Genomic DNA, 24,796 nt, shown 5'->3' with positions numbered 1-24,796 from the left:
CTCGCCCCCAGGGGCGGGCGCGCTCCCTCATTGGCTCTCTCGCCGCTGGCGCCTAAGGCGGTGGGGGCCGTCACGTGACGCGGCGGGGCCGCGCGCGGGAGGGGGGAAGGAGGATCCCGGCGTCCGGCGGCTCCGGGGATGCGGTGGCGGCTGCTGTGGCTGCTCAGCGCCGCCGCCGCCGGCTGCTGCTGGGGCCTCGCCGCGGGCAAGACGCTGCGGGGCGGCTTCGCTAGCGCCGCCGCCCGCCGGGAGCCGTGGCGGCCCGTGGCGCACTTCCAGTTCCACGGTGGGTGCCCCGAGGGCGGGAGAGCGGGGTAGCGGCGTCTGTGCCGTCCTGGAGCGGCGCCGTGGGGAAGGGGGAGGCTGTCAGGAGCCGTTGGGGTGCGGGGGGACCGGTGGGGGCCGGAGGGGCCGCGAGGTGCGGAGCGGGGTCAGCCCCTGCAGCTCTCCGTCCTCCCCTGCTTTTCTCTCCCTCTCTTTCCCTCTTTTCCTCCTTCTCTCTCCGCCTCTGCGGGACGTGCAACAGGTCCCATCCGCTGTCCGGGCAGCGCCGCGGCGGGGCCGGGGGTCCCGGCCGGCAGCAGGACGTGGCCGGAGCGCGGCGGGGCGGCCCCGGGCGCAGCAGTTGGCAGCGGCCCCTCCCCGCTGTGGCTCTCGGAGCGGAGCAGAGCAGCGCTGTGCCTCCCTTCGTGTCCCCAGCCCGTGCGGACACTCCCGGCCGGCTGTCCCGGAGAGCAGACGCGCTCTCGCTGCCACACGCATCGCTCCTTGCCCCTGGGAACTGCCCCAAATGGCAGTCTTCACGTCGCCGTGTGGTCTTGGTGACACCGCGCATCAGGATGTAAAATTCTCACCTGGTTATTCCCAATGGCTTTTCTTTCCTGTGTTAAAAACTCCTTGTTAGTCATAATTTCTGACTGTTAGTCAGTAATTACTTAGTAATAATTGCTGACCGCTATCCTGCTGAAAGAGCCCTAGCAGTGGCCCGCTGTGCTTGCTAGAGAAGTTTTACTTTATATAAAGAGATGTGTGTAGCCATGACAAGTGCCGTGTCCAGCCAGGCTGTGCTGGTCAGCCTGCTTTTTTTCCTTTGTGCTCAGCATTTCAGTAGCTTAGGCTGTTTTTCTTTCCCACTGAGCTTCGTGGCAGAACAGTTCTGCACATGCTTCAAAATCTAACGGGAAACAGGAGAACGTGACATAAGCAAAAGAGAGTTGGAGCATGACCTTCCAGTACTGAATGAGGAGTGATGGATAGGGTGGAGATAGCTTATGAAGTGACTTGAAAGCAGTTAATTAGCACTGTCCTAGAAGTTAACTGTACGAGTGCTCTAAATAGATCTGAAGGAAAAAATTGCACTGTTTAAATCTGAGAAAAGACTGTCAAAATTGAAGATGAGTGGTGTAGGTGTTCAGATATAATTGTATAAATTGATGTTGCATATTTGCATAGAAATACTTCTCTTCCTGCATGAATACCAACAACTATTTTGGGTCTCAGTGAAGGTTTCTTTAGAACCTTCTGTTAATATTTCAAAATCTTAGCTAAACTGTAGTTCATTAACATTTTACTGACTTTTCTTCTCCATTAAATTCTACCTTTTAATTTAGGATACTCCTAGGTTTAAAAAGTCTATGACTCTAGTCTTCTTTCATACTTTCGTATATGAAAGAAATTATGACAACAAGTTTGAAGGTTGTGGAATTACTCAGGCAAGATAAATTTCGTCTAATGAGCTAGTTCTAAAAGGGCTAAAATATTTCTGTGTGTCAAGATGCAGCCTATAGTGTCAAGACAAGGAAGAATGGTTTCAGACTGAAAAAAAAAGTAGGATTAGATTCGATATAAAATATTTACGGTGAGCGTGGTGAGGCACTGGAACAGATTACCCAGAGATGTTGTGGATGCCCCATCCCTGGAAGTTCTTAAAGACAGGCTGGATGGGCCTTTGTGCAACCTGGTCTAGTGGAAAGTGTCCCTGTCTACAGCAGAGGGGTTGGAAGCTAAGTAGTCTTTCAAGTCCCTTCCAACCCAGGCCATTCTGCTGTTCTCTGATTCTACAGGTAGACTGACACATTAGAGAACACTTTTGAAATTTGATTTTCTTTGCATCAATCTGTCATCTATAATTAATATTTTAGCAATAATCCACCCATAACATGAAAGTCCTTTCACATAAGTTCTTCTGGTGTTAGACTGAAGAGCTACCCTGCAATGCTCATAGTCATTCCACAGAGATCATAAACTACTAGACTTTGAACAAGATATTGAGACTATTGAGGCACTGTCTTTAACTTGAAAACAATAAAATTTGGGGTGGGAGGGAGTAAGGGGGAAAAACATTATCTGGAAGTCTGTTTTAAAAAAGAGGGGAGAGTGAAGGCTGTTTGTAGTAGTGAAGGTTAATGACACTTGTGCTATAGTTAAGGTTTGTTTAAGTACTATCATAGACAATTGTACATTCACTGGTTTCTTAATGAGAGACATAGAAATTGTTCCTGAAAGACCATAAATACTTCTAGCAGGAAGTAGTGGTAAAAAATTAAGGATAATATGAAGGTGTGTTGCAGCTAAGTACAAGAAAAATCTGTGCCACACTGTTTGCTTGTAACTGACATCAAGACAGAATAGTTGATGTTGTTTTTTAAATATTAAGGTGACCATGCTGTTCTGTGTGTCAGAATCAAGAATGTAGCAGTAGCTGTGGCAAAAGCAGCTAGACTTCACCTCTTTCAAGCACAGGAATGGCAGAAGCTGGAGAACAGTGTCCAAGACCACAGCTGTACAGAGAAGTTCTCTAAAGCTCAGCTGACAAGTGAGTTACTGGTTTTTTTCTCCTTACAGCGTTACTGTGTATTTAGAACTCTGTTAAGTTATCTATGTGTTTAGAATATTCATTTCAGTGAATTTAAGCTTTGCATCAACCAGGACTTTGGTCTTCTGCAATTAAAAATACTACAAGGAAATAAAATTTCTTTCTTTGTATCACTTCAGAAGAATTTGTTTGCAAGTTATGATTTAATGTGCTACTGGAAAATGAAGTCCATGACAAACAATGGCTTTAGTGGAAACAGCCAAACTTCATGACCAGTTCCAGTTCATGCTTTGACATGTTCACAACTCAGAAAGGGTACATACTTGACTGAAGTTTTCATTTAGTCATTCAGTACAGAGAATTTTTTTAGCTCTGCTTGGAATAAATGTCTTTTTGTTTGGTTTTTTAATCTCAAAATTTCCATAAAATAGATTATCTTGGGTATGAGAGAGAATTTGCAAAGAATACCCTTGTACTAAGAAACTGAAGAACTAAAGAAGCTGGATGTTTCGGACAGTCAGATGTTTGACTTGTTTGAGTTGTGACTCGTTTGTGTTTGAATTGTGACTTTCATTGCAGTGGAATGAAAAACAAACTAGAGGCAAAGTGATGGAACCTGCTGCAGTTGCCTCTAAACTTCTGAAACAAATGCTTGTAAGGTGGGAGTGTGTAGGCCAAGTACAAAGTAAAAGGGTAATTTTGTACCTATAAACCTTCTCTTTCACTACCTCATAATAAGTCTTTATTCTCTACAAAAATTAATCTGCATCATACTACCTTACTTTATAACTTCCCTCCTTAATGCTATTTCACCCTTTACTTTTATAACTTGATATTTGTTACTGAATCTCACATTCAGCTGTTTTTAATGTTTGAGCTAAGAGTTATACCAGATTAGAATATGTAGATTGTCTTTTTGTCTCTTGTTTACAAAGGAACATTTCTCACTTGTTAGGAGGCTCCCATTCTCCAGTTCCATGGAAATGGCATTTTTCAAAGCAGAGAAAACAAAAATAAAATTATATTTTCATGGCAGCACAAATCTGTCATGCTTCGATGTATAAAACATGCTAGAAAATTTTTAATACAGTATTAAAGGTGAGCTAATCAAGATAAAACTTAACTTGAGTATCCATCTAAATGTGAAAGAATAGTAAAACACTGAAGCATTGAGTTATGTAACTAGAAGACAGACAAATAATTTTTGCACCATTTGTTTATCGTAGTGGTACTCAAAGCATAAATTTTCCTCTAAGAAGGTAAATTAGTGTTAGACTCTCCATTCAAATGTGTTTTAAGTGACTTAAGCTTCTCTTTTAAATACATTTCCTTTGTGCAGTCAGAATCCCAAGAGTAACAGATCGATCATTTGTCATAATGAAACCTTACACAGATGTCACTTGTAGGGATGTGGTTTCCTTACCCTTCATCAGAGCTGGACAGAAGTGCTGCTGGAATAACTGGCAGTTGGTCTGTTGTTCCTGACTTGTCCCAGTAGTGTACTCACTGTTTTCTGCTCCATTAGGAGTTGTGTGACCACAGGGTGAGTTGGATTTCTTTGCTGATCTTGGACAATATCAGTTGCTTTTCTACCTCTGAGTCTGCTTACAGATTGAGAGGGAACTGATTAAACACACTGTGTAATCCCGTACTCTTGGCACAAATAACAGTGTCAGAACTCAGCTGAGAGGTGACATGGGGAATAAAGCCACTCCTGTCAGCCACAGTTTGCCTCTCATTTGGATTAAGCACCATATGCAATACTGGTTTGTGTGTCATCCAAATCTGTACCTCGTGACAGTTGCTGCAAGGACACATACACTACAATTCTTCCTGGATTCTAATGTTGCTCAGTTCATACCTGAAGAGAACAGAAAATAACTTCTTGTAGTTGAAACACGTTTATTGGAATTACATTGAAGTTTTTTACAGGTTGGCTTCAAGTTAAAAACTTGTTCTAAATTTTGTCTACAAAATATTTAGGGACAATGAGGTTGTATGTTTGCAGCTCTTATTTAGAAAGGCCCTTCACAAAAAAAAAAAAAAACAAACGTGTTTTGTGGATTTTTTATTAAATTTTTTCTTCATCCTTAGCCATTGCCATTTTTATGTGTGTTAAGGTGAATTATTCTGTTATTGTTATTTCTCCTGCAGAGAAATGATTGAGCTGATTAGCCCTCAAGTTCAGTAGCCAGTGTGACAGTGCTTTTGTTTCTTGCAGTTTCAGCCAAACATAGGGAGCCACAGGTTTCATTTGCATCAAGAGTTTGTTTTGAAGAGACTGTGCTTGGTTGACTGTTGTTTTCAGGCAAAAATAGTGGTAAGACAGCAAGAAGATGAAACATGAGTATCTTATGTAGTCATTTTTAAATGTAATCTGATTTGAAATGGGTAGTTTGATTACACAATGGTTTCAGACCTTAGCTGTCAATCGAAAATCAGTATATTACAGTTTGGGGAAGATCCTGTGAAATAATACTGATTTGCACCTTTTAAGCATGCCATGGTATTGTTTACTGAGCTCACATGCAGCTGTTCCTCTTTGATGTTGTAAATCTCTTCAAAAGCAAACTCAAATAAATTTCATAAAGGTATTTTTCATGCTGCAGAAGTACCTGGTGAGTAGTAGAGAACAGCTAATCCTGTCAGTACAGAACTAGAGGATGGAAAATGCTAAGCCAAGAACATAGTTTGCCCTTTCTGGCTTCTAGAAGGAGGGAACCCTCCCAGCAGAGCTGAAGGGTGGGATGCAGTGTCCTCCCCAATCCTTGCCCGCACCTACTTGAAACAAAAGCTGAAGTTGGAGGTCTGCTCTCTGGTGTTATGGATAGCTTTCAAAACTCACTGTGTTTTCTACTGTGTGTAGTTTATAACCTCTCTACGATGCTGTGGATTTAAGTTTTATCTTCATTCAAGCATGTGTTTTCTAAAGCCAAACTAATCAAGTATTTACTCCTATTTTTGTTTTTTTGTGCTTTCTTCCAAAGTGACTATGAACCACACAGAGCAAAATCTGACAGTGTCCCAGATTCCTTATCCGGAAACATGGTATGTGTTTTATGTAGACAAGTTTACCTGCGAAGAGAATTATTCTGAATCCGAGGATATTCAGTTTGAAATGGTCTTACTAAACCCAGATGCAGAAGGGAATCCATTAGATCACTTTAGCGCAGGGGAATCTGGTAAGATTTTTTTTTCTTAAAATTAGATTTATAAGTTAAGGATCTGATAACTCAAATCAGTACTTACTGTGCTTGGAAGAGTATGGGGAGTGGATAGCAGAGCCTTTTTTATTTCATATTCTGGTTTTGTAGAAAGAGTAAACTTGAGTTCGTTTTCTGTCATCACAGAAAAATCCTTTCTTTTCCCCAGATTGACTTTGCAAAACTTGCCTAACTAGAAGTGTAGATGCACAAGGAAAGTCAGTGTTAAATCCTTGCTGATAGGTATTTTGAACATGTTGAAATTGTAATCTTCCACTTGAATGTAAACTTAATACCTGATTTTAATTAATTAGTGAAATTCCTTAAATGTGTGAAACTTGATTCTCTGCAACAAGAGTACATGCATGGTAAAACATTTTACCAGTACAATTTCAGTTCAGTGTTTAGATCTTTATAAGTATCTTAGTCACAGGCTGTATATTAGCTTTGTCAGGCCTGATTTTGTTATAATTAAGAAATGTAATTTTAAATCTTTAAGCATCCAAAGAAAAACTCAAGACAGCAGCTAAAGAAATGCCTGTATAAAATTGTATGCTTTGGACAATCCAGCTTAATGTATTCTTGGTTGCAGTGAATAGCATCACTGCTCTTTGAGATGTTGAGGCCTCATCAACATGTCACTCACCTGGGTCTGTTGTGAGGAAAGGGCTCTGAAGGCTTAGTCTGCCTTCCTATACAGAGAGAGCCTGAATATACCAAGGATAGGCCTAAAACCTGAATATACCAAGGATGAGCCTAATTGCTGTGCTCAGAATCAAATGCCCTGCTGACACTCATGACCTCAAGAGAATATAGAAGCAACAAATACAACTCCGTTTTTGAAAGGAAGAAAATATTCCCTGGAATATTCTTTGCAGAATCTGCAAGAAAGTAGCACATTATTAATCTGGATTTCAAGGCTCATAATCAGACCTAACCTCTCTCTTTAACTTCTTAAGTTCTATAAACTTTCTAGTTTTTATTTGGTGAATTTGGCCTTCAGAAGTGAATTCTAGGTTAATTTACTTACTCTCAAAGAGGAGTAATAACTAAAGGAGTAATTGCTAAGTCAAGGGGCAAAGCAGCTACATGGCATTATATGGCCCACTAAAGTGATGTAGAGACCTCCTACAGAGGCATCTCAGCTCTGTATTAATTTTGTAGGAAGACTGAGCACTGGGAAGCAGAACTCTGAATAGTTTATGTGCTGAGTAAGGAGGTGTGTAAATGTGCTGGATGTATGTATTTCAGTCTAACAAGTAGGAAGCAAGGTGAGCTGTACATGCCATGTCTTTCAGAGTTGCAGAAGAACACTTCTGTTAATTCAGAATTAAAACCTGCATTGTTGCCATGAATCCTGAAGCTATGTGCACTGGTCTACTTTCAAAGAGCTGAGGAGCATTTAATCTCTCTGTTTTTCTCTTTTTTAATTTAAATTAATGCATCTCTGGGAAATAATCTTTGCTATTTTTCCACAGAAACTTAGAATGAGAGGGTATCAAAGAGAAGATCCAGCTTCGTTTCTTGCATATTTCATGCAGGCAACTAAAAATTCTGTAATTGCAGAAGGTTTTAGTTAGGTCTTCCTTCACTTGAATTACTTTAGGCTGTGGCCTGGCACAGAACATCTCAAAAATTAAATTAATAAGAAGGAAAGCATGAGAGAGAACTTAGGAGGCTTGTGATTAAGACATTTGCCTTCAGAGATGAGGGGGCCTGACTTCTAATCCCTGGCAAATAGTCTTATTTTATATGGTAGGGTCTTCTACATAAGACATTGTGTCAGTGGAATCCAGGGTTTCTAAAGGCAGATGAACAGGTGGCATTTTGAAGAGCTTTGAAGTAAGATATTTCATGTAATATTTTACTTTGTCTGTCAGCTAGGTTCCTTGAAAGTCAGGAAACTTAGGGGAGATAGGTTGAAAATTGTATTTTTTATTGTGGGTTTTCAGTGCAGCTTTCTCCTAAGCCTTTTGGTCTCAAACCAATAATTTACACTCTCCCTATGGCTGGAAGGAGTGTTCTATCATAAATGCTTAGTGTCTGTTAAAAGCTAGGTGATTTTCCTAAAGAGTTTTCCAAGGGTTCTCACTCCTCACGGTGAGAAATAACTTTTACTTACATGGTCTTTGCCAGCTTCAGTGGGTATCTTCTGAAGCAGAAAGAAGGATTTGATCTATACCACATAGATGGATTTGTCATTGATAACTCATGCTCATATATTGGTGTACAAGAGAAGCAGAGTGGCCTGGAATTTTTAATCCTCTTAATTACCTTAAGCTCTTTTTCTCCCATTTTCCTGTGTGTATGTCCAAAATGCTTCATTTCAGTCACAGAAGCTATAATGCTAGCTACTATTCAGAACTCATCCAGTTCTAATGTTTTTCAGCTCAGATATTTTTATATATACTTGCTCTTCCCAATCTTTGGGGGGAGGTGGCTGGGAGCTTTTACCAGAGTTATTTTGCTGCTGGAGAAAAAGCATTTTTTAGAATCTGATTCTATGGGCACCACTAAATTTCAAAGAAGGTTAGAGAATGAAAAAAAAGTTTTCTGAGAGAAGTGTTTGCTAACCTGTTTTTGCTTATATCTCACTGGCTTTGACCCTTTGGGAGCTCCTGATGGGTTGCCAAGCTTACTGACAATAGAAAAGATTTCCAGGTCTTAAGGGAAGCATTCTACCAGACTACTGCCAGACTGAAAATTAGAGGACTTCAGTTTTATAAATGATCTAAAAAAATTGGGGGACATTTTTTTTAGACAAGTCCAAAAAATGCATGCTAAGAACGAATTACTGTTTTCTGTGCTACTTTTCTTTATCTCTAAGTTTTCAGACTTGATCAGCTGTGCTTCTTAAGTGGCTTTATGTGGAGGAAGGGTGACACCCAGTGGTTAAAAAGATTAAACAGAAGTCTGTTTGAGGTTTCTCTCACCTCAGATTGTGCCTTTATGGAATCAAACAAACAAGCAGAAAGAGCTAAAAATGAGTCCTTTAATAAATATGTTACTTACTGAACAAATGAGCTACAATTGTTTTGTGTGTATCAAGAAACTGTGCACTTTATACTAGTCTGGTAATTGCTGTAAACCTCTCTGCTCAGAAAAGGTATTGTTGATTAAAAACACTTTGCCAGATCAAATAATAATCAGTTCTTTGATAAAATTCTGATTTTCTTGGATAAAATTGACTAGGATTTAGACCTTTTATGTGTACTATCACTTTTGGGTAACAGTTGTTAAGTATTTCCCAATGATTGTATTAAAGAAAACCCACTGTTTTGGATTTTTTTTAGTTACTTGCTCCTAGTAGCAACGTTTCTTTGTAAAATTAAGCTGTATTTTTTTTTTCCCACAGGATTACATGAATTCTTTTTCCTGCTTGTCCTAGCATACTTCATAACTGCATGCATATATGCACAATCCCTGTGGCAAACAATTAGGAAGCGTGGACCTATGCATGGTGTATTAAAGGTGTTGACAATTGCATTACTGTTGCAGGCTGGTTCAGCATTTGCCAACTACCTGCATTTCTCAAGGTACCTTTGATTCTTTCTGCTTTCAGTCTTTAAGAGCAATGTGTTGTGAAGATGAGTACATGATTTGCCTGGGAGGGATTGTGGCAAAATACAGGACTGACTTTTGAACTGCGTCATTATCTAAATGTACTTGTGAGAGAGAACACCCATTTAAGACACACCCACTTAAAAATGCAATCTTTTTGTTCTTGTTTCAGTTATTCTAGAGATGGGATAGGAGCTCCTTTTATGGGAAGTCTGGCAGAATGTGAGTCTGTCCTCTGTTTCTTACATATTCCTACCCATGCATCTGTATAATACATAGCAAATGCTGTTGCTGGACTATACTATGATATTGGATCACATCGTTTGATTTTCAATATAAAATACTAAAAATTGCTCCTTCAGAAAAAAAAATTGTTTTATGTGTTTACAATAACTGTATTTGAAGTTACACATCTGTGATATTGTTTAGGATTTTTCAAACGGTTTTTTTATCTCTAGATTCCTTACTACAAGCACTTAAAGGCATGAATATCACCTGAGCAGGTCTTTCAGTACATTGAAGAGTTTTGTTGAGTTAGATCTAGAAAGCCAAGCTTTTTAGGAAGCTTAATCATATTTTATAGAATTTGTTATTTCACTGACAAATTCAACAATTATTAAATGGAAAAGTATTTTACAGCACAAATCTTATGATTATCATGATGCAAAAAATGCTTATGTGAATGTTTGATGCTAACAAAGCATTTTTCTCCACTCTGTATAGATTCCAAGTTTTCACTGGAACTAAATTCCTGTAGCATACCTTTCAAAAATGCACTAACTTAATCTTGTTCCATTCTTCATTCTCCATTGTTGTTGGATAGTTTGGGGGTTTTTGTCCTGCAGTTCACCTTTGAAGAATTGGGGGTTCATTCCAAGTAAATACATTTGCTTTTGACTGGCTTAAAGCACTCCAAGAAAGTAGTGCTGCAGTAGTGTGATAGTGTTGGGGAGTTACAGCCTATACAGAGAAATATTCCCCTTTGCAGAGTTCATTTAGAAGGCTGCAGTTGGAATTATCAGCCTCTTGATGGCACCTGGCACCACAATAATTGCCTCTTTCTTGTTTTAACCATTTGAGCTGGCAGCTCCTTGCAGCCACTCCAGCAGCTGTGTAATTAAACATTCCTTCTCATCTCATCTTATGAAATGAAATAAAATGGAGAATATGAAGGTAGTCATAACTCCACCTCAGTGTTAACTATCCAGCCAGAACTTGAGAGAATAGCTTCATGTTAGATTTCTTTTTTTTTGTATATGTGTTGTAGTCAAAAATCCCACTTTTATTTATATAAGATTATAATGAATATTATTTTTGAATCAGTAGCTGAATTTCTTAAATTCAGCTAAGAAAGTTTTTACTTTCTTACTGTCTCTGAAGTTGGTAGTTTCCAAAACAGTAAGAGAGCTGAAGTAATAAAAATGTGGAAAGCTTCAGTAGCAATTGCAGTTCTGAAGAATGGCTGATGGCAAGTAGTATAGTTTGAAGGAGAAAGATGATACCATTTTTCCTATATGGGAGCAGAAATTTGAGTTAAAAATCAATGTTAAAATTTCTATTAATTGCAGTTTGGCCAGAATATCTTTCTAAAAACCTGTTCAGGTACCATCTCAAGCAATTATTTTTTCTTAGTATGATGTAGTCTTTGCCATGTATAAAGAGCTGATCCTCAGTCTAATTAACCACCTAATCCAATCTCATAAATCACACAAATAATGCTGGCACTCAGAAGCATTGCAAATGCTGTTGTTTTAACTTTTGGTAAAAATAAAATGTGAAGAGTCAAAGACCATTATTGTGTCTGTTGAATAGTCAAAAAAGGTGAACTGTGATGAAATCAGACAATTGGTATCAGCTCAGTAATGTGACTTTACACTGACATTGAATATTGTGAGATTATTCGAATCTTTAAAATTTTTCTTACCCTTTTTCTTTCCAGCACAATGTATAGGATGTCACAGATTAAAGCTGGTTGTGGATTTTTGTCTTACACAAATTTATGTGAGAATCCACTTGAATTGTTACCACACTGAAGCAGAGCAGTAGCTATATCCATATGATGGAGAGATGATGTCTGGCTATAATAGGGCAGCTTATCTTAAGGAATGACAGAAAAGAAAATGCTCCCTAGAACACACAGAATTATTCAGTCATTTTTCTAGTTTAGATTTGTGACACTGGTTTGGCATGCCTTTGGTTCATATAGCAATTTATTTTTCTAGTGAGTACTGTCTCTCAATAAGATAGCATTGGAAAATAACTCCATGATCATTTTTTTTCCCAAAATCAGCGCTGGTTGATTTTATTAAAGAATTTCCAATTTTGTATTTACTAAAAGTTCTTGACAGATCTTAAATAGCAAAGGTGTCTTAATACATTAAGAAACATTTAAGCATGTAAACTCTGAGAATACCAAGCATATCCCAGGAATTACATTCTGAAGTCTGATTTATACTCTTTATTTTGCTAATATTGCTGGATGTCAGGGGAATATTGTAGATCTTCTTTTGATATGCTTCCCTTGTATCCATATTAATTTCTGTACAGTAGCAACATTTCCTGTGCCAATATCTTTAGTAAATGTAGTATTTATCTTTTTTAATACAGTCCAGTTGTCTAAAAGTAGAGCTTTGCTTTTTTTGTGACAGAAATATTATTCTTGTACCTGATAGTGTAAGTGAAAATTACAAATAAGGAACAAATTTAAGTGAACTAAAACATTAATGAAGCAAAAAAGAAAGCATTGCTGTGTGTAGTGCCCCATCTCTTGCTTCTGAACCAAATTTACAGTATACATAGCGTAAGAATCTATTTTTCTTTTACATCTCTACTATGCGAGTACAATGAGTCAGATCCCAACACCATCTTTAAAATTGTTCATTAAGTCAAAAACTTACTAGGTCTAAAGCTAACAATTACCCAGAAAGGAATCTTCAGGTTTTTCTACTGTCAGTAGTGCTGCAGCAAGCCTACAAATAAAGGCTTTAATATATCCTAGCTTAAAGTTTTCTTTATTCTGATGCAGCTTTAAACACAAGTTTGAGACACTGATTAAGAATGTAACTTTATGGAGTATGTGTTAATTGTTCCCAAACAGAGGTAAAAATGGACATAGCAAAATGAGGTAAAGGTACTTTGCATTTAATAAAATGAAATACAGACAAGTTGTTGATCTAAATGAAGTTTGTGTTAGGGTTATTCATTATATTTTCCCCTTTAAGTATCTCAGAGTGGAATTTGTCCTAAATATTTGTGCTTTCTTCTGGAAGCTACTACATCCTCAAGACAAAGTGCAATTAATTCAAAGTACAATGTAACTATCTGATTTTTGAACAAAAGTTCTTCAGAGTGAAGAAAGAAGTTCATTTCATCATGTTGCATATTTGCACTATGATTAACATACATATGATTTTAGTTCTTTAGCATTTATAAGTCTATTTATGCAGATGGACTCCTGAGCCCAGACTACTCTGACACAAGAGTGGGATTTGGAAAGACATGGCACTGTGCCTATGTTCTTGCAGATCTGCAGCATAACTGCAGGAAAGCTTGATAGTGATCTGTTTGGTCACTGAAAACTCCACAAAATAGCCAGATTTTGTGGCAAAGCAACCTCATCTAATCTAACTCATCAAAATTAAAAGGTGATACAGAGGCATAAGCATCCATCGTTCATTTGCGGGTATATAGAACATTTCTCTTTGATATAGGAAAAAACCAAAACTTTATTTTGGTTGTAATTTTATTCCTTTTCCTTTTGTTTTCAATAGTGTGTGACATAATCTCACAGATACAGATGCTGTACTTATTGTTGAGTCTGTGTATGGGTTGGACAATAGGCAGAATGAAGAAATCTCATGGCAGACCTCTTCAGTGGGATTCCAGTCCAGCGTCTACCGGCATTGCTGTAGTAGTTGTTGTTACACAGGTTTGCATTTCATATTCTTTCTTACACTGAAGTATACAGCTGCTATTAAGTATGACAGAACTGTGAACCAAATAATTTCAATATTTTAATTTTATGAGGGAGGGAGGAGTATCAAGACTGGAAAAAAGCCCACAGCATAATGTGCACCCAGTATGTCTAATAGGTAACACCACCTTCTCTTTACTTGAACAATTTAAGATGTAGCTCCACAGTATGTTTTTGTCTAGCAGTAAAACCACTTAAGAAGTTCCCACAGTTTCCCAAACTCATGATTGTGCCAATTGTTTGTAGCATTATACTGTGAACCAGATTACTGGAACAACCTAGACTGAAAAAAAAAAAAAGTAAAAAAAAAATTTTTTACACAGTCATTTTATTGATCTGATTTGCAATGTGGTTCTGTAAATAGTTATAGGTACAGTACAGCTGAGGGATTGTGAACTACATTATGCAGGTTGACAACCAGCAGCATGGGAGGCAGGACAAAAAAAGTTGCTGTGACAAAGTCTTTGTCATGAAACCACGGAAATCATCAGCCCTCCTTTTGGAAGCACTCAAATAGAATGTCTAATGGTCCTTTCAATCAATAAAAGGAAGGGAATTCTTGAAAGGTTCATGTGCAGGATTGGTCTTGCAAATATACAAATGGTCTGACACATAATTTCATTCAAATATTTTCCATTAGTATAAATTAGAAAGTTAAGTAAACCAGTAAGTTAAAAGTAAATTGTAATGGAAATCATTCAACCCTGGTGGTGCCTTTTGTAAACAAATTTTTTTAAATCACATCATAAAGACGAGAATCTGAAAACCATTGAGAAAGAGAAGAGCAGGGAGAAACTGGAGACAGTAATGAGGAAGAGATTATACTGAAGATTTTTGTGCCATTTGGGTAGTATCTGTAATTAGTGCTGCTTCTAAACTAAATAAGTGGACTTCTAGAACATTAAGAGTAGCTGGCAGCTGGCATTTCTTGCTAATTAAGAATATAAACCAAAGGCTGTTAAGGTCAATGGGACTGTTGAAATTTAAAGATGGGTGTCAAAGTAAGGTGCAATGAACCTATCCAGCACCAGAAATTTTACATGCTGGTAGTAAAGAAGACTTCTAAAGTATTTAATTTCATTCTGCACTTGTGCATATGTATGGGTATGTTAGTACTCTGCTGCTTGAGACTGGAAACTTTTTTTCATTGTTGTTTCCCTTTACTATACATAGAAAAGACAGTATAATCAGCTTGATCTTATTTTGGTTGTTACTTATGGTAAAAGTGGGGCAGGCATCATACATGTGAGCTGCTTCCCCAAAGACTGGTCCATTAGACATCTTTTGGTTCTTGGAGCAGCACTGGAGCTGCATTAGCACACAGTTGTCTGTCTTACTTTTCACAAGTAAGGCACAGTTCTACCACATCTCCTTCTGTACCATTGGGATTGTCAGGTTTGGCAGGAGTCTTGTCAGAACACAATCTGGATATTGGAATATGTCATTGCCTAAGTAGTTTTGCACCTCCATATCAGTGTTTACTGTCTCCAGCAAAATTTCCCTCACACCAAGAGTATCCCTTCTGGAGAGGATATTTTCCATCTCATGGTTCAGTACATACAAAATACACCTTCTGTCAGATTTGTTCTCCTAATTACAGAGTGCAGTTGTTGGGCTCAGGGAAACAGGATTTAGACAGTTTTTCACTGGTCTGTCTAGATTGACATGGATGTTTGACCTGCTATAAACACTCAATTGGCCCTTTTAATGGCTAAAAACTTGGAATAACCTTCTTCCTGTTCTGATCTTTCCCAGAGATTCTTATAGGGGAACCAGCTTCCTCTTATGCCAGAGATTGGACAAACTTCATGTGGATAATCAGAGTTGTTCTGAGGACTTGCTGTGGAGGCTGCTGGAAACTATGTGTATTAACCTAATGCAGCAGATAGAGGTTGCACCATGTTAGTTTTACTGGCATTCTCCCATACCTGTCCTCATCTCATCTTCAGGGAAGTCAAGAAAGTGGACAGCCTGAGAAAACATGTTGTTCTTCAACTTAAATGCAGTTTTGATTAGCAAGCTATCTGAGCCTGTTTGCCTACTACTAGTTCAAATTGCTCAGCAGATTTTCAGGGGTTTTTCTCCTCTTGGTACTGATGCTATGGATTTTTTTCTTATTATTCTTTCAGAAGCACTAGCAATTTCCTGGGCTATGTTCATGGGTTGCCTTCAGTGTCAGGTGGACACAGCCTCCTAGTCAGCAAATGTCTTGTGGTCTTTGCAGCTGCAAAGAGGTAACATCTCAAAGGAGGGACAAGTCTGCCATTTAGCATCTCCCTTTGCCTTAACTTGTTCTTTATTTCAGCCACAGAATAAAAGATTCCCAGGCTGCTGTGCATTCATTAAAAATTCCACTTTCTGCTGCTGAATCACAAACCTTGTACAGAACTTTATTGATGGCAGGCCCTTCCCATCACATAGACCTGAGTAGTTTCAACTTTCAAGGCTGATCAGACTGTAGGCAATGATTCTGGAAAGATAGCTGATTGCTCTGAACCTGATGAAAATGGCATAGAATCTTACTGCATTAGACATCACCCTACACAGGGGTTCTTAGGTGTGCTCAGAATGAGCTCTGCCTCTGACCTTAGATCTAAACCATTTTTTGCTGTACTGCATTGCATGACGTCTGATAACTCAGTATACTAGATATGGTTGGAAACAGCTAGTTTGCCTTGCTGCTCCTTCTAATTTCCCTTTTGCTTCCCCCTTCCCCTTGCCTCTCAGGGGTGATCTGTCCCATGAGAACCTGTCTTTGCTGGAGATTGATACCTTATCTCGGCTTGTCATAAAGTCAGTGTTGGCATCGTGAAGGGAAGGAGGAGTTCTACCATAATTGTTTTCTCATGACATAAAGGAAGAGTTCTTCTTCATATGGATGTGGAGGTTCTGCTTGTATATCTGGAACATCAGGATGATATCTGTGGCCACTATTCCTCTAGTATTTGAAGAGGAAGGCCAGTACTGGACAGTGGTTCATGTCCCCTGTGAGCCAGGATAGGTCAGGATTATATACAGGTAAAGTCAGGCATTTTGAACAGTGTGTTATGTAAACAAGGAGATGGTCATTCTGTTTCATCTTATGAAGAAGCAGTGACTTTATTATTGGACATAGCATAGTGTGAGTCAGCTCTTTAGCTTCCTCTGTCATCCAGTTCTTTTGTCTACAGCCTAAGCACAGTTGTTCTTCTGGATAACAATTAGAATTGTCCCCCCTGATTTCTTCTCAGACCTCAAACATAATTCTGCTCACTGCAAACAAAAGAGGTCTCTGATGTCTACTTCAGCAGGTTGATATCTGGTGTTTTTAAGTTTGTTCCTGATATTGCAGCTAAGTGAGCTGATACTTGCCTTTCTGTGGTCAAGGTAAGGGACCTTAGGGTTCCTTGACCTCGATTTCTCAAATTTTAATTTTTTTTTTTTTATTTCACAACCAAAGAGATTTTAACTTCAACATCATGCTTGTCTATGAAGGTTTTTCTTCATTGAAAATAGATCGCCTAGTCCATTTTTCTCTAGAAACACTTGAACGCACAGTTTTCTGTGGGATCCTGCTTTTCCCAGGTAAGTGAGAACAGCCCCAGCTCATAGAAAGGGCAATGATACGTTTACTTTGTCCAAGTTTACACTGTGCTGCACTGACAGCCTCTGCCTTCCATCTCTCCCATCTCTGCCTCCTCTTCCATCTCTGCCTCTAACACCTCTGCCTTCTGCTTATTTTGGAAAAATCTAATGAAGCTGAAAGAAACTGGACTTCTGTGATCTCACATTCCTGTCACCATACACAGCCTTTGATCAACTGATGTTGTGTTGTTTACACTCTTTAAAGGGCTGGTCCAGAACACACTCTGCTCTCAGACACTATTATCCTATGAGGACTTGGGCTTTGTTCTCATGATCCCTTTACTCAGCTCTTTGTCATCTTCCCATGAAAGTGCCTTTTTTCTTTGCTGTTACTCTTGGTGTAGACTAAGGAAAATTCAGGCCTTCATGAGCTCTGGCTTTTAAGGTAAGGTAGGTTCCAGTGATATTTTCTTAGAGCAGTATCACAGTTCTGTCTCCATCAGCCTGTATGGCTTCCCCCCAGATGCTTGAGTCAGGAAGATTCTATACATAAATTCAGGGAGCCTTTTATTTTCTCAAGCAGAATATGTACAGTCCAGGGAAGTTAAATATTTTGGCTGTTCCCAAATGTAAATATCAAAAGGGAAAATGCTCACAAAACTGCAGTGATTCTGTAACTGGTAGAACCGTTGTTCGTTGTCTAAGCATGTTCTAACTGGACTGAAATAACTTCTGTGATAGGAATTCATCAATTTCATGCCAAAACTAGTGCTGTAGACACAACGTTACCAAACACAGTGCTGTATCTCAGGGATTCAGGAGCAGTTTAGCCTTACTTCAGTCTTACTCTCTGACAGAATTCTCAGTCAAGTAACTTGATCATTTGAAGATGTTTGCTTGAAATCACTCTTTTTCTGATCATTATGGTTAGAACATTCAAAGCCTGTTGGTCAGATTGTTTGCTAGTAGTCCGTGATGTTGAAAACATGCATGCTTTATGTCTGTCCCTCTCCCATCCTTCCATTTTCCATCCAGGTGGTTGAGGAGTGACTGAAGTGAGAGCAGCTGTGAAATGACAGGGCTGTGTCCCCCTTAGGTAAGGGAGGGGGAAAGGAGGAGAGTACTCTGAGGATATTCTTAGCACAAATTATTCTAATACTCAACTGATGAGACTCAAGGCCACCCACCTTTGGGAGGCTCAGGTCGATTACACATTTTTTAAAAAGTTAATATTAGGAACCTTTTTGTCTTTATGTAGTGAGAAAGCCTTTGAATGTGTTCAGAAAGGAATTTGACTAATTTATATTTCTAAATTGAGCCATACAATGTCTGCTTCTGAAGGCCTTCAGAGCTACTTCACTCATCAAATTTGCTTACTTTTCTTTTAAAAACCTGCTTTATTAGGCACCTGAAGCCTCAGTGCAAGTTAGATATGTGCAGTAGGTGGACTGGATTTCAGTGTATATTCAAGTTATAAAATGCCATTCAGCTGCTACATGATGCTCTGAGAGTCTAAACTTTGTGTATTCTAATTTATAATGTTAGCATTCCCAAAGTCCTGAAAAGGTGTTCTTCAGCAAGACACATTTTTTTATGCAGCTGGTTGGGGCCTTCTTCACAACTAAAATCCAGAAACTAGGTGCTTGTTAGTCTGTTTTTCCTTGGAGAATATCAATATTGTTTCTCACAGTGCTCCCAGAAAATGGGATTCCACAGCAGATGGATACAATGCTGGGAGTTAAGAAGGGGGTTACTATCTTTTATGTAGTTATCTGTTGGCTGGAGTGCTCGGCCAGATGTTGGAATGGCATTTGGAGCCGGTGACACTCCCTTTCCTAGACCCTAGGAGGTTTCTGAGCCAGGTGTTTGCAGAGTCAGGCTCGCTCACAGTTTCTGACCTAGCTGATGCTGAATTCTTTTCTCCACAATGGCACAGCTTCAATAGAAGGGGTGGAGAGTGGCCCACCCAAGAACACCCTATAGCCTGGCAGTTGCAGCACTCTCCAAGGAGGTGGGAGATGTGAATTGGATATCCTTTAGGCAAAGAAGGGAATTGTGGGAGATCCAAGTTCAACCTGGGTGAATGCTTGAGCCTTAAGGCTATTGTATAAAAGGGGCAGCAGCACCACCCTCTTACTTCCCCATCTTTGAAAAGAAAAGTGAATCCTGTTAGGATTTTGAAAGAAAAGGCGTAGTCGCCTGCCTTTGAAACAAGCTTTACAGGTTGTGGATCACAAGTGAAAGGAGACACCTCCCTGTAGCTCTGTGAAATCATTTCAGTGGTCTTCCTGCAGAGTAGGATGAGTGTGCAGGTGATTATTTCACATTTTTTTTCTAAGGTGTTACATTCCCTCTCTTCACATTAGAGGAAACTTTAACTTGTCAAGATTTCTAAAAGTTACAGAATCCAAGAAGTGAGAGCTCTGTTCCTGCCAGTTGCAGTTGGAGTAATAGGTCACAGCAAAAAGCATTTCAGACTAGGGTTTGTTGGATTTTTTTGCTTAGGATGGCAGTCCCTAACAAGTAGACTGGAGCATTACCAGATAACTTAATCTGTGACAGGAAGGTTAGTTGAGAGTTAATGTAAGCTGGTTTACTCTAAGTGCACTTTGCTGTTGTTCCTTTTCAGAGCTTTTTGTTAATTTGGGAGCAGTTTGAAGATACAAATCACCACAGCTACCATTCACACCATGGCTTGGCGAGCGGGCTGCTCATTGGCCTCAGAGTCTGCCTAGCTCTGTCCCTGGCTGCTGGGCTGTACCAGATTATCACAGTGGAGAGAAGCACACTGAAAAGGGAGTTCTACATCACCTTTGCCAAAGTATGGGTTACATCAAGAAAACTGATCCCTTCGTCTGTAAATACAATTGTGGCATGCAGTTGACTGAAGCACTAAACTCTTTCCCTCCATAAGAAAGTGTCTGACTTGATTACATTGCACCCTGTCATCATACTCTGAAGCAGGCATTTTAATTTGACAAGGAGTTTAGAGCTTTTTAAAACAGAAATCCCACCTTTCATTGTGTGGTTTTCGTTATGTTGATTGAAAATTAAACAATGGGTTCATAAAATAGACAGATGTAGTTCCTGTAACTGTCATCTCTTTCTTCTAAGCTGGCATGTAGTCATTTTACAGCTTACACTCATCTTCTTTTTTAGGCCTGCATTCTCTGGTTTCTGTGCCACCCATGTCTTGCAACCATTGCTGTAATATTCAGAGAATATCAAAGAGAAAAGGTATGTACAGGCAAGATAAAAGAGATGAAATTTGAATAGTAGTTGTTCTTCATGTTTAATGTTTGTTAGCAAACTCATGCTCTTAGGCTGTTAATCCTGTGACCCCAAAGCAACTTGAAAAGTCTTAGTCACACAGCTCTCATTGATGCTAATGTGAGTCATATTTTACAAAGGCATACAGGGCTCGAATTATCTAAGGGTAGTCATTTCTGGGTTAAGGGAGGGAGAGGGGGAGATTGTTAAGTCAAAGGAAAATGTGGAGGGGGTGTTTTGTTTTATTGTTTGCTTGTTTGCTTTTAATTAAAAACACCTTGGAGATTCTTTTAACAAAGGGAGTAGAAAGATAAATCAGTGGATTTTTTTTGTTGTTTGCTTTTTAGTCTTCATTCTTTAAAAGCTTTATGTGGCTAAATAGGTCAGGGAACCTGTAGCTGAACTGTATTCCTTAGATCAAGTAGTCTGTCCAAATATGTCCAAATATGTTTGGTTTGTAAGCTCTAAGCAGGTAAAAACAAAGGTGGACTTGCTGAGTTTCTCGGTTGCTTAAATGTATTGGGAAGTGGAGAACTCTGTGTGTGCAGCCTGCCATGTTCAGATGATGTGCACCACTGTTCTCAGGTGATTGACTACCTCCTTCCAGCATAGGGTTTGCTTCTTTTCTTTATGCTTATAACCATCTGTGCATTTGTATGCAAATATATTCAGAAAATGAGCTTTTATTTGTGTAGAGGATATGTAAGGGAAAGAAAAAGGTTTTATTAAATATAAATAATAAATTAAATTCTGTGTTTGATTTACAAAAAAAAAAAAAAGGAAATCTAGGCAGAAAAAATTGATTCCTCTAGAGTTACTAATGAAGAGACTTTTTGTTTTGCTTGATGAAAACATCCTCAGGGCAGGAGGACAGTCTCCAGAGGTATCAGTAAAGTAGTATTTTTGCAGTATTTTGAGCTTACTAAAGGAAGACTACAATTGCTCTGCTCTTGCATTTGAGCAACTTTAACCATTATGTGCAGCTGCAATTCCTACACTATGATAATTCAGCTGTGTTTGCTTCTTCAAATGCACCTCAATACAATAAAATGCACAATCAATAACTACCATACTTATTTAAGAAAAACATGCATTTTAAAGGATTGCCTGCACATAAACTGAAGACTTGTGCTTTCTCAGAAACAAGTTACACCTTTAGGCATTTGATAAATACAGCCTTAGACAGCTTTTGCAGATGAAGAGACTTGAACTGAAAGAGATCTGGCTAAGTGAGACTGACAAATCACTATCCTCAGCTCCATGATTTTGCTAGTGCAAAGTGTTTCCAAGCTTTCTTCCCCCCCCCTCCCCCCCAGTCTGTTTGTTGTAAGAATAGAATATCTAAACATCACCTCTGCTTGTGAAACTGCATGGGTGGTGAATTGAAAGTCTGAAATTCCCCAGAACAGAGACTGCCAGAAGGGTTATGTGACTTGCCCAGGGCTATCCACTGATTTAAAAACACCCAGGTGTGAGAGTCTGATTCCTGGACTTGAAATGCATGTTCCAATCTTTTGTAACTGCAGCAGTGTTAAAGGGTTTAATGTTAAACCTCGAGCACTCATGCTGATAGAAATTTATTGTGGCTTGTTAGTGAGAGAGTTTTTTTTTACTTACTATTTCTTTCTCTCTCTTTTTTTTTGTCTCTAGATTATTACCATAGGTGTTATCCTCTGTCAGTGCATCTCCATGGTTATCCTCTACAGACTTTTTCTATCTCATAGTCTATATTGGGAAGTATCTTCACTGTCATCAGTGACATTGCCACTAACAATATCCTCTGGACATAAAAATCGACATCACTTCTGAGATGTTTAGGAAGAATACATTACGTAATAAATGTGCAATAATGACTTGAATATGCAGGTATTTTGTCACAAGTGTATATGATACATTGGTTTCACTGGAAAACTGAGTAATAATATCAAAGCACTTCACAGACCTTTGGTCTGACAAGATTCCTAGATTAATGTGTTTAAAAATATTGTGGAGTTGAATACTGAAGAGTATTGAAAAATATTGAAGAGTTTTATAGATACTGTTTAACAAGTGGTGCTGAGTTGTATCACAGAAGAGTACAATGAATCTTTTCTCTCCCATTCACGGACAGGAAAAATGCCATTACTTTGTGTCAGTACTAGGTTTGAAGGTCTTATAAAATGGAATTCCTAAAACATCTACATGCTCAACAAAAAATGCCATTACTTTGTGTCAGTACTAGATTTGAAGGTCTTATAAAATTGAGTTCCTAAAACATCTACGTGCTCAAACAAGTTTAAAATAGGCCAGTTGTGAAATTGGTGTGATGCATAACGATGAGTAAAAGGGTTTTTTTGTTTTCATGCTTTAGAGAAAATGCATTTTATGTATCAGTGTAAAAGATAGGGAAAGAAAGAAGGGAGAATCATCTAGAAAACATATGTAAAATGTTCACAACTGACTGCAAGAAACCTTCCTTTATCATGGGTGTAAAAGAAAAGCCTTTTTTGCATCTAATGTTCATACTGGTTAAAATCCTAATGGGAATGTAAATAGGGTTTATGTCTTCCTTTTTAAAAAAAAAGTAAATGTAACTAAAAATTCCATCCAGTAATCAAGGTCTGAACAGTTTTTGAGGCTTGGAATACATAGCAACATAAAGGTAATTAAAACAGCAGCCTTGCATCTTTTAAAGGAGAAAAAAAAGGCAAAGAAAATGGAATGGGTGATGTGGTACTAGAATTTTAATCCTGATATAATTCATTTCTGTTACATTGAGGATTCAATCATAATTAAGCCATATACACAGATTAAATTAACAGAAGCATTTCAAATAAATGTTGGTTTCAGTCATCAACTACCCATGAATTCCTGCCCAAGGATACTTAATCAGGATTAAATTTTCTATGAATAATTGAAAAACAAAATACTCACTGGATTTGTTATAATCCATGTTGGCACTGGGTTCTAAGTAGTTGCCATCTTCCATCCATTGTAATAAAGCCATTCTACTTTGTGATGCCCTAGCATCCAGAAAGCCAGTGTAAATATATACTTTATTGAAGTGCCTATTTATAGAGTATGATTAAATCATGCTGACACTTTTTTTCTTTCATAATAAGAACATACCTTTTTCCATTGTGAGTGAAATTTTTCATTTTGGATTTAGCTTAGTTTAAACTTCATACATGTGTGTTTCTTCACAAAATGGATTTTATTTTCTAGTAAATCAATGTTTGCTTCTTCTTGTGCATTTGATTATGTCTCTGTGAAAATGTGAAGACACTGGTTCTATCTTTAAAATAGCCCTAAGTTTTCCATTTATCTTTGCCTGTTGTGAGCATAGTTGAAACATAAGTCTGTTCCATTTTAGTTTAGAGGCAAAACTAGATATTTGCCTTTGACTAAGGCAAAATGGCAACATGACAAAGTTGCTCATTAAATCATCTCCTTTCTTATTGTTTGTAATTCAGATCAAGAATGGCAGGTTGAGGCTGGAAAAGATGAGATATTATGATTTCACACCATCTTTAGAATGATTAAAAGATTAATTATTACATTCCTCTGATAACCACACAAAAATATTATTGGTTAAAACTTCAGTCTTTATTTCCTTGCTTATCTCTGTACTTTTCATCTTCTCAAGAAAAAAGCATCCTGGTTTTGATAAGTCTCCAATAATGTAGTAAAAGAGTTCTATCTGTCCTCATGTATAAGACTTCAAATTCACACATAAAATAGAATTTTCCAATAGACACAAGTACTGCTTTACAGTTTATGATCCATCACGATAAAAGTTTTAATCTATGCAAAAAAACCTCTATGTGACTTTCAGAAGAGGCACTCCACTTGTTTTGTTCTCCAGAAGTACTGTCTTACTTCCTGTAGTTCTTCTGACTTGCCTTGGTCAGTATTATGATGCCATTTACCTTCTTTTCACTTTATAGATATGTCCCACAACAAATCATGGTTCATTAGTATAGGCATGAAACATAAGGTGGTGTCTTTTGCATCTTTCCCACATTGCCCCATAGGTCAACAGTTTCTTAGTTTGGCATTGGATCCAGTTACTTGGAAATGAATTTTAATTTTGCTATTAATGTACTGTAGCAATGAAGTATCACTTTCTCAGGGGAAGTGGCACAAAGGGTCTCTTTAAATAATATTAAATTTATTATTAAATAATAAATGCACACTGTAGCAGTATGTCACTATGACTGCGGTAATATTCAGTTTATATGGTATAGGATATCTTGGGGAGGAAGGAAATCTTCAAGTATGACTAATGGACAAAGCTTCATACTTAACCTGTACTCTGTGTTGTAACTTACTGCCTCTGATCGTGCCTGAGGAGTGGTTCAAGTATGTAAAAGTCTCTCTCTTCTTTCTAACTTACATCTCCTGGGAGAACAGCTGATAAGACCTTGCTTT

General features: G+C 38.4%; 1 protein-coding gene across 1 annotated transcript; it reads left to right on the top strand.

The window, feature by feature from the left end:
• The first annotated feature begins 57 nt into the window (after positions 1 to 57).
• On the top strand, positions 58 to 23,613 carry GPR180 (G protein-coupled receptor 180). Its single transcript, XM_054627906.2, has 9 exons — positions 58 to 286; positions 2,657 to 2,815; positions 5,803 to 5,997; positions 9,374 to 9,554; positions 9,752 to 9,801; positions 13,350 to 13,507; positions 19,746 to 19,937; positions 20,276 to 20,353; positions 22,037 to 23,613. The coding sequence occupies exons 1-9, from the start codon at positions 139 to 141 to the stop codon at positions 22,193 to 22,195; spliced, it is 1,320 nt and encodes a 439-aa protein (XP_054483881.2). The 5' UTR covers positions 58 to 138; the 3' UTR covers positions 22,196 to 23,613.
• The last annotated feature ends 1,183 nt before the right edge of the window (positions 23,614 to 24,796 follow it).

The sequence above is a fragment of the Agelaius phoeniceus genome, chromosome 2, assembly GCF_051311805.1.
Source record: "Agelaius phoeniceus isolate bAgePho1 chromosome 2, bAgePho1.hap1, whole genome shotgun sequence".
NCBI classification, from domain to species: Eukaryota; Metazoa; Chordata; class Aves; order Passeriformes; family Icteridae; genus Agelaius; species Agelaius phoeniceus.
Note: the sequence above shows the minus strand (reverse complement) of the source record. Positions and strands in the feature narration are given on the sequence as shown.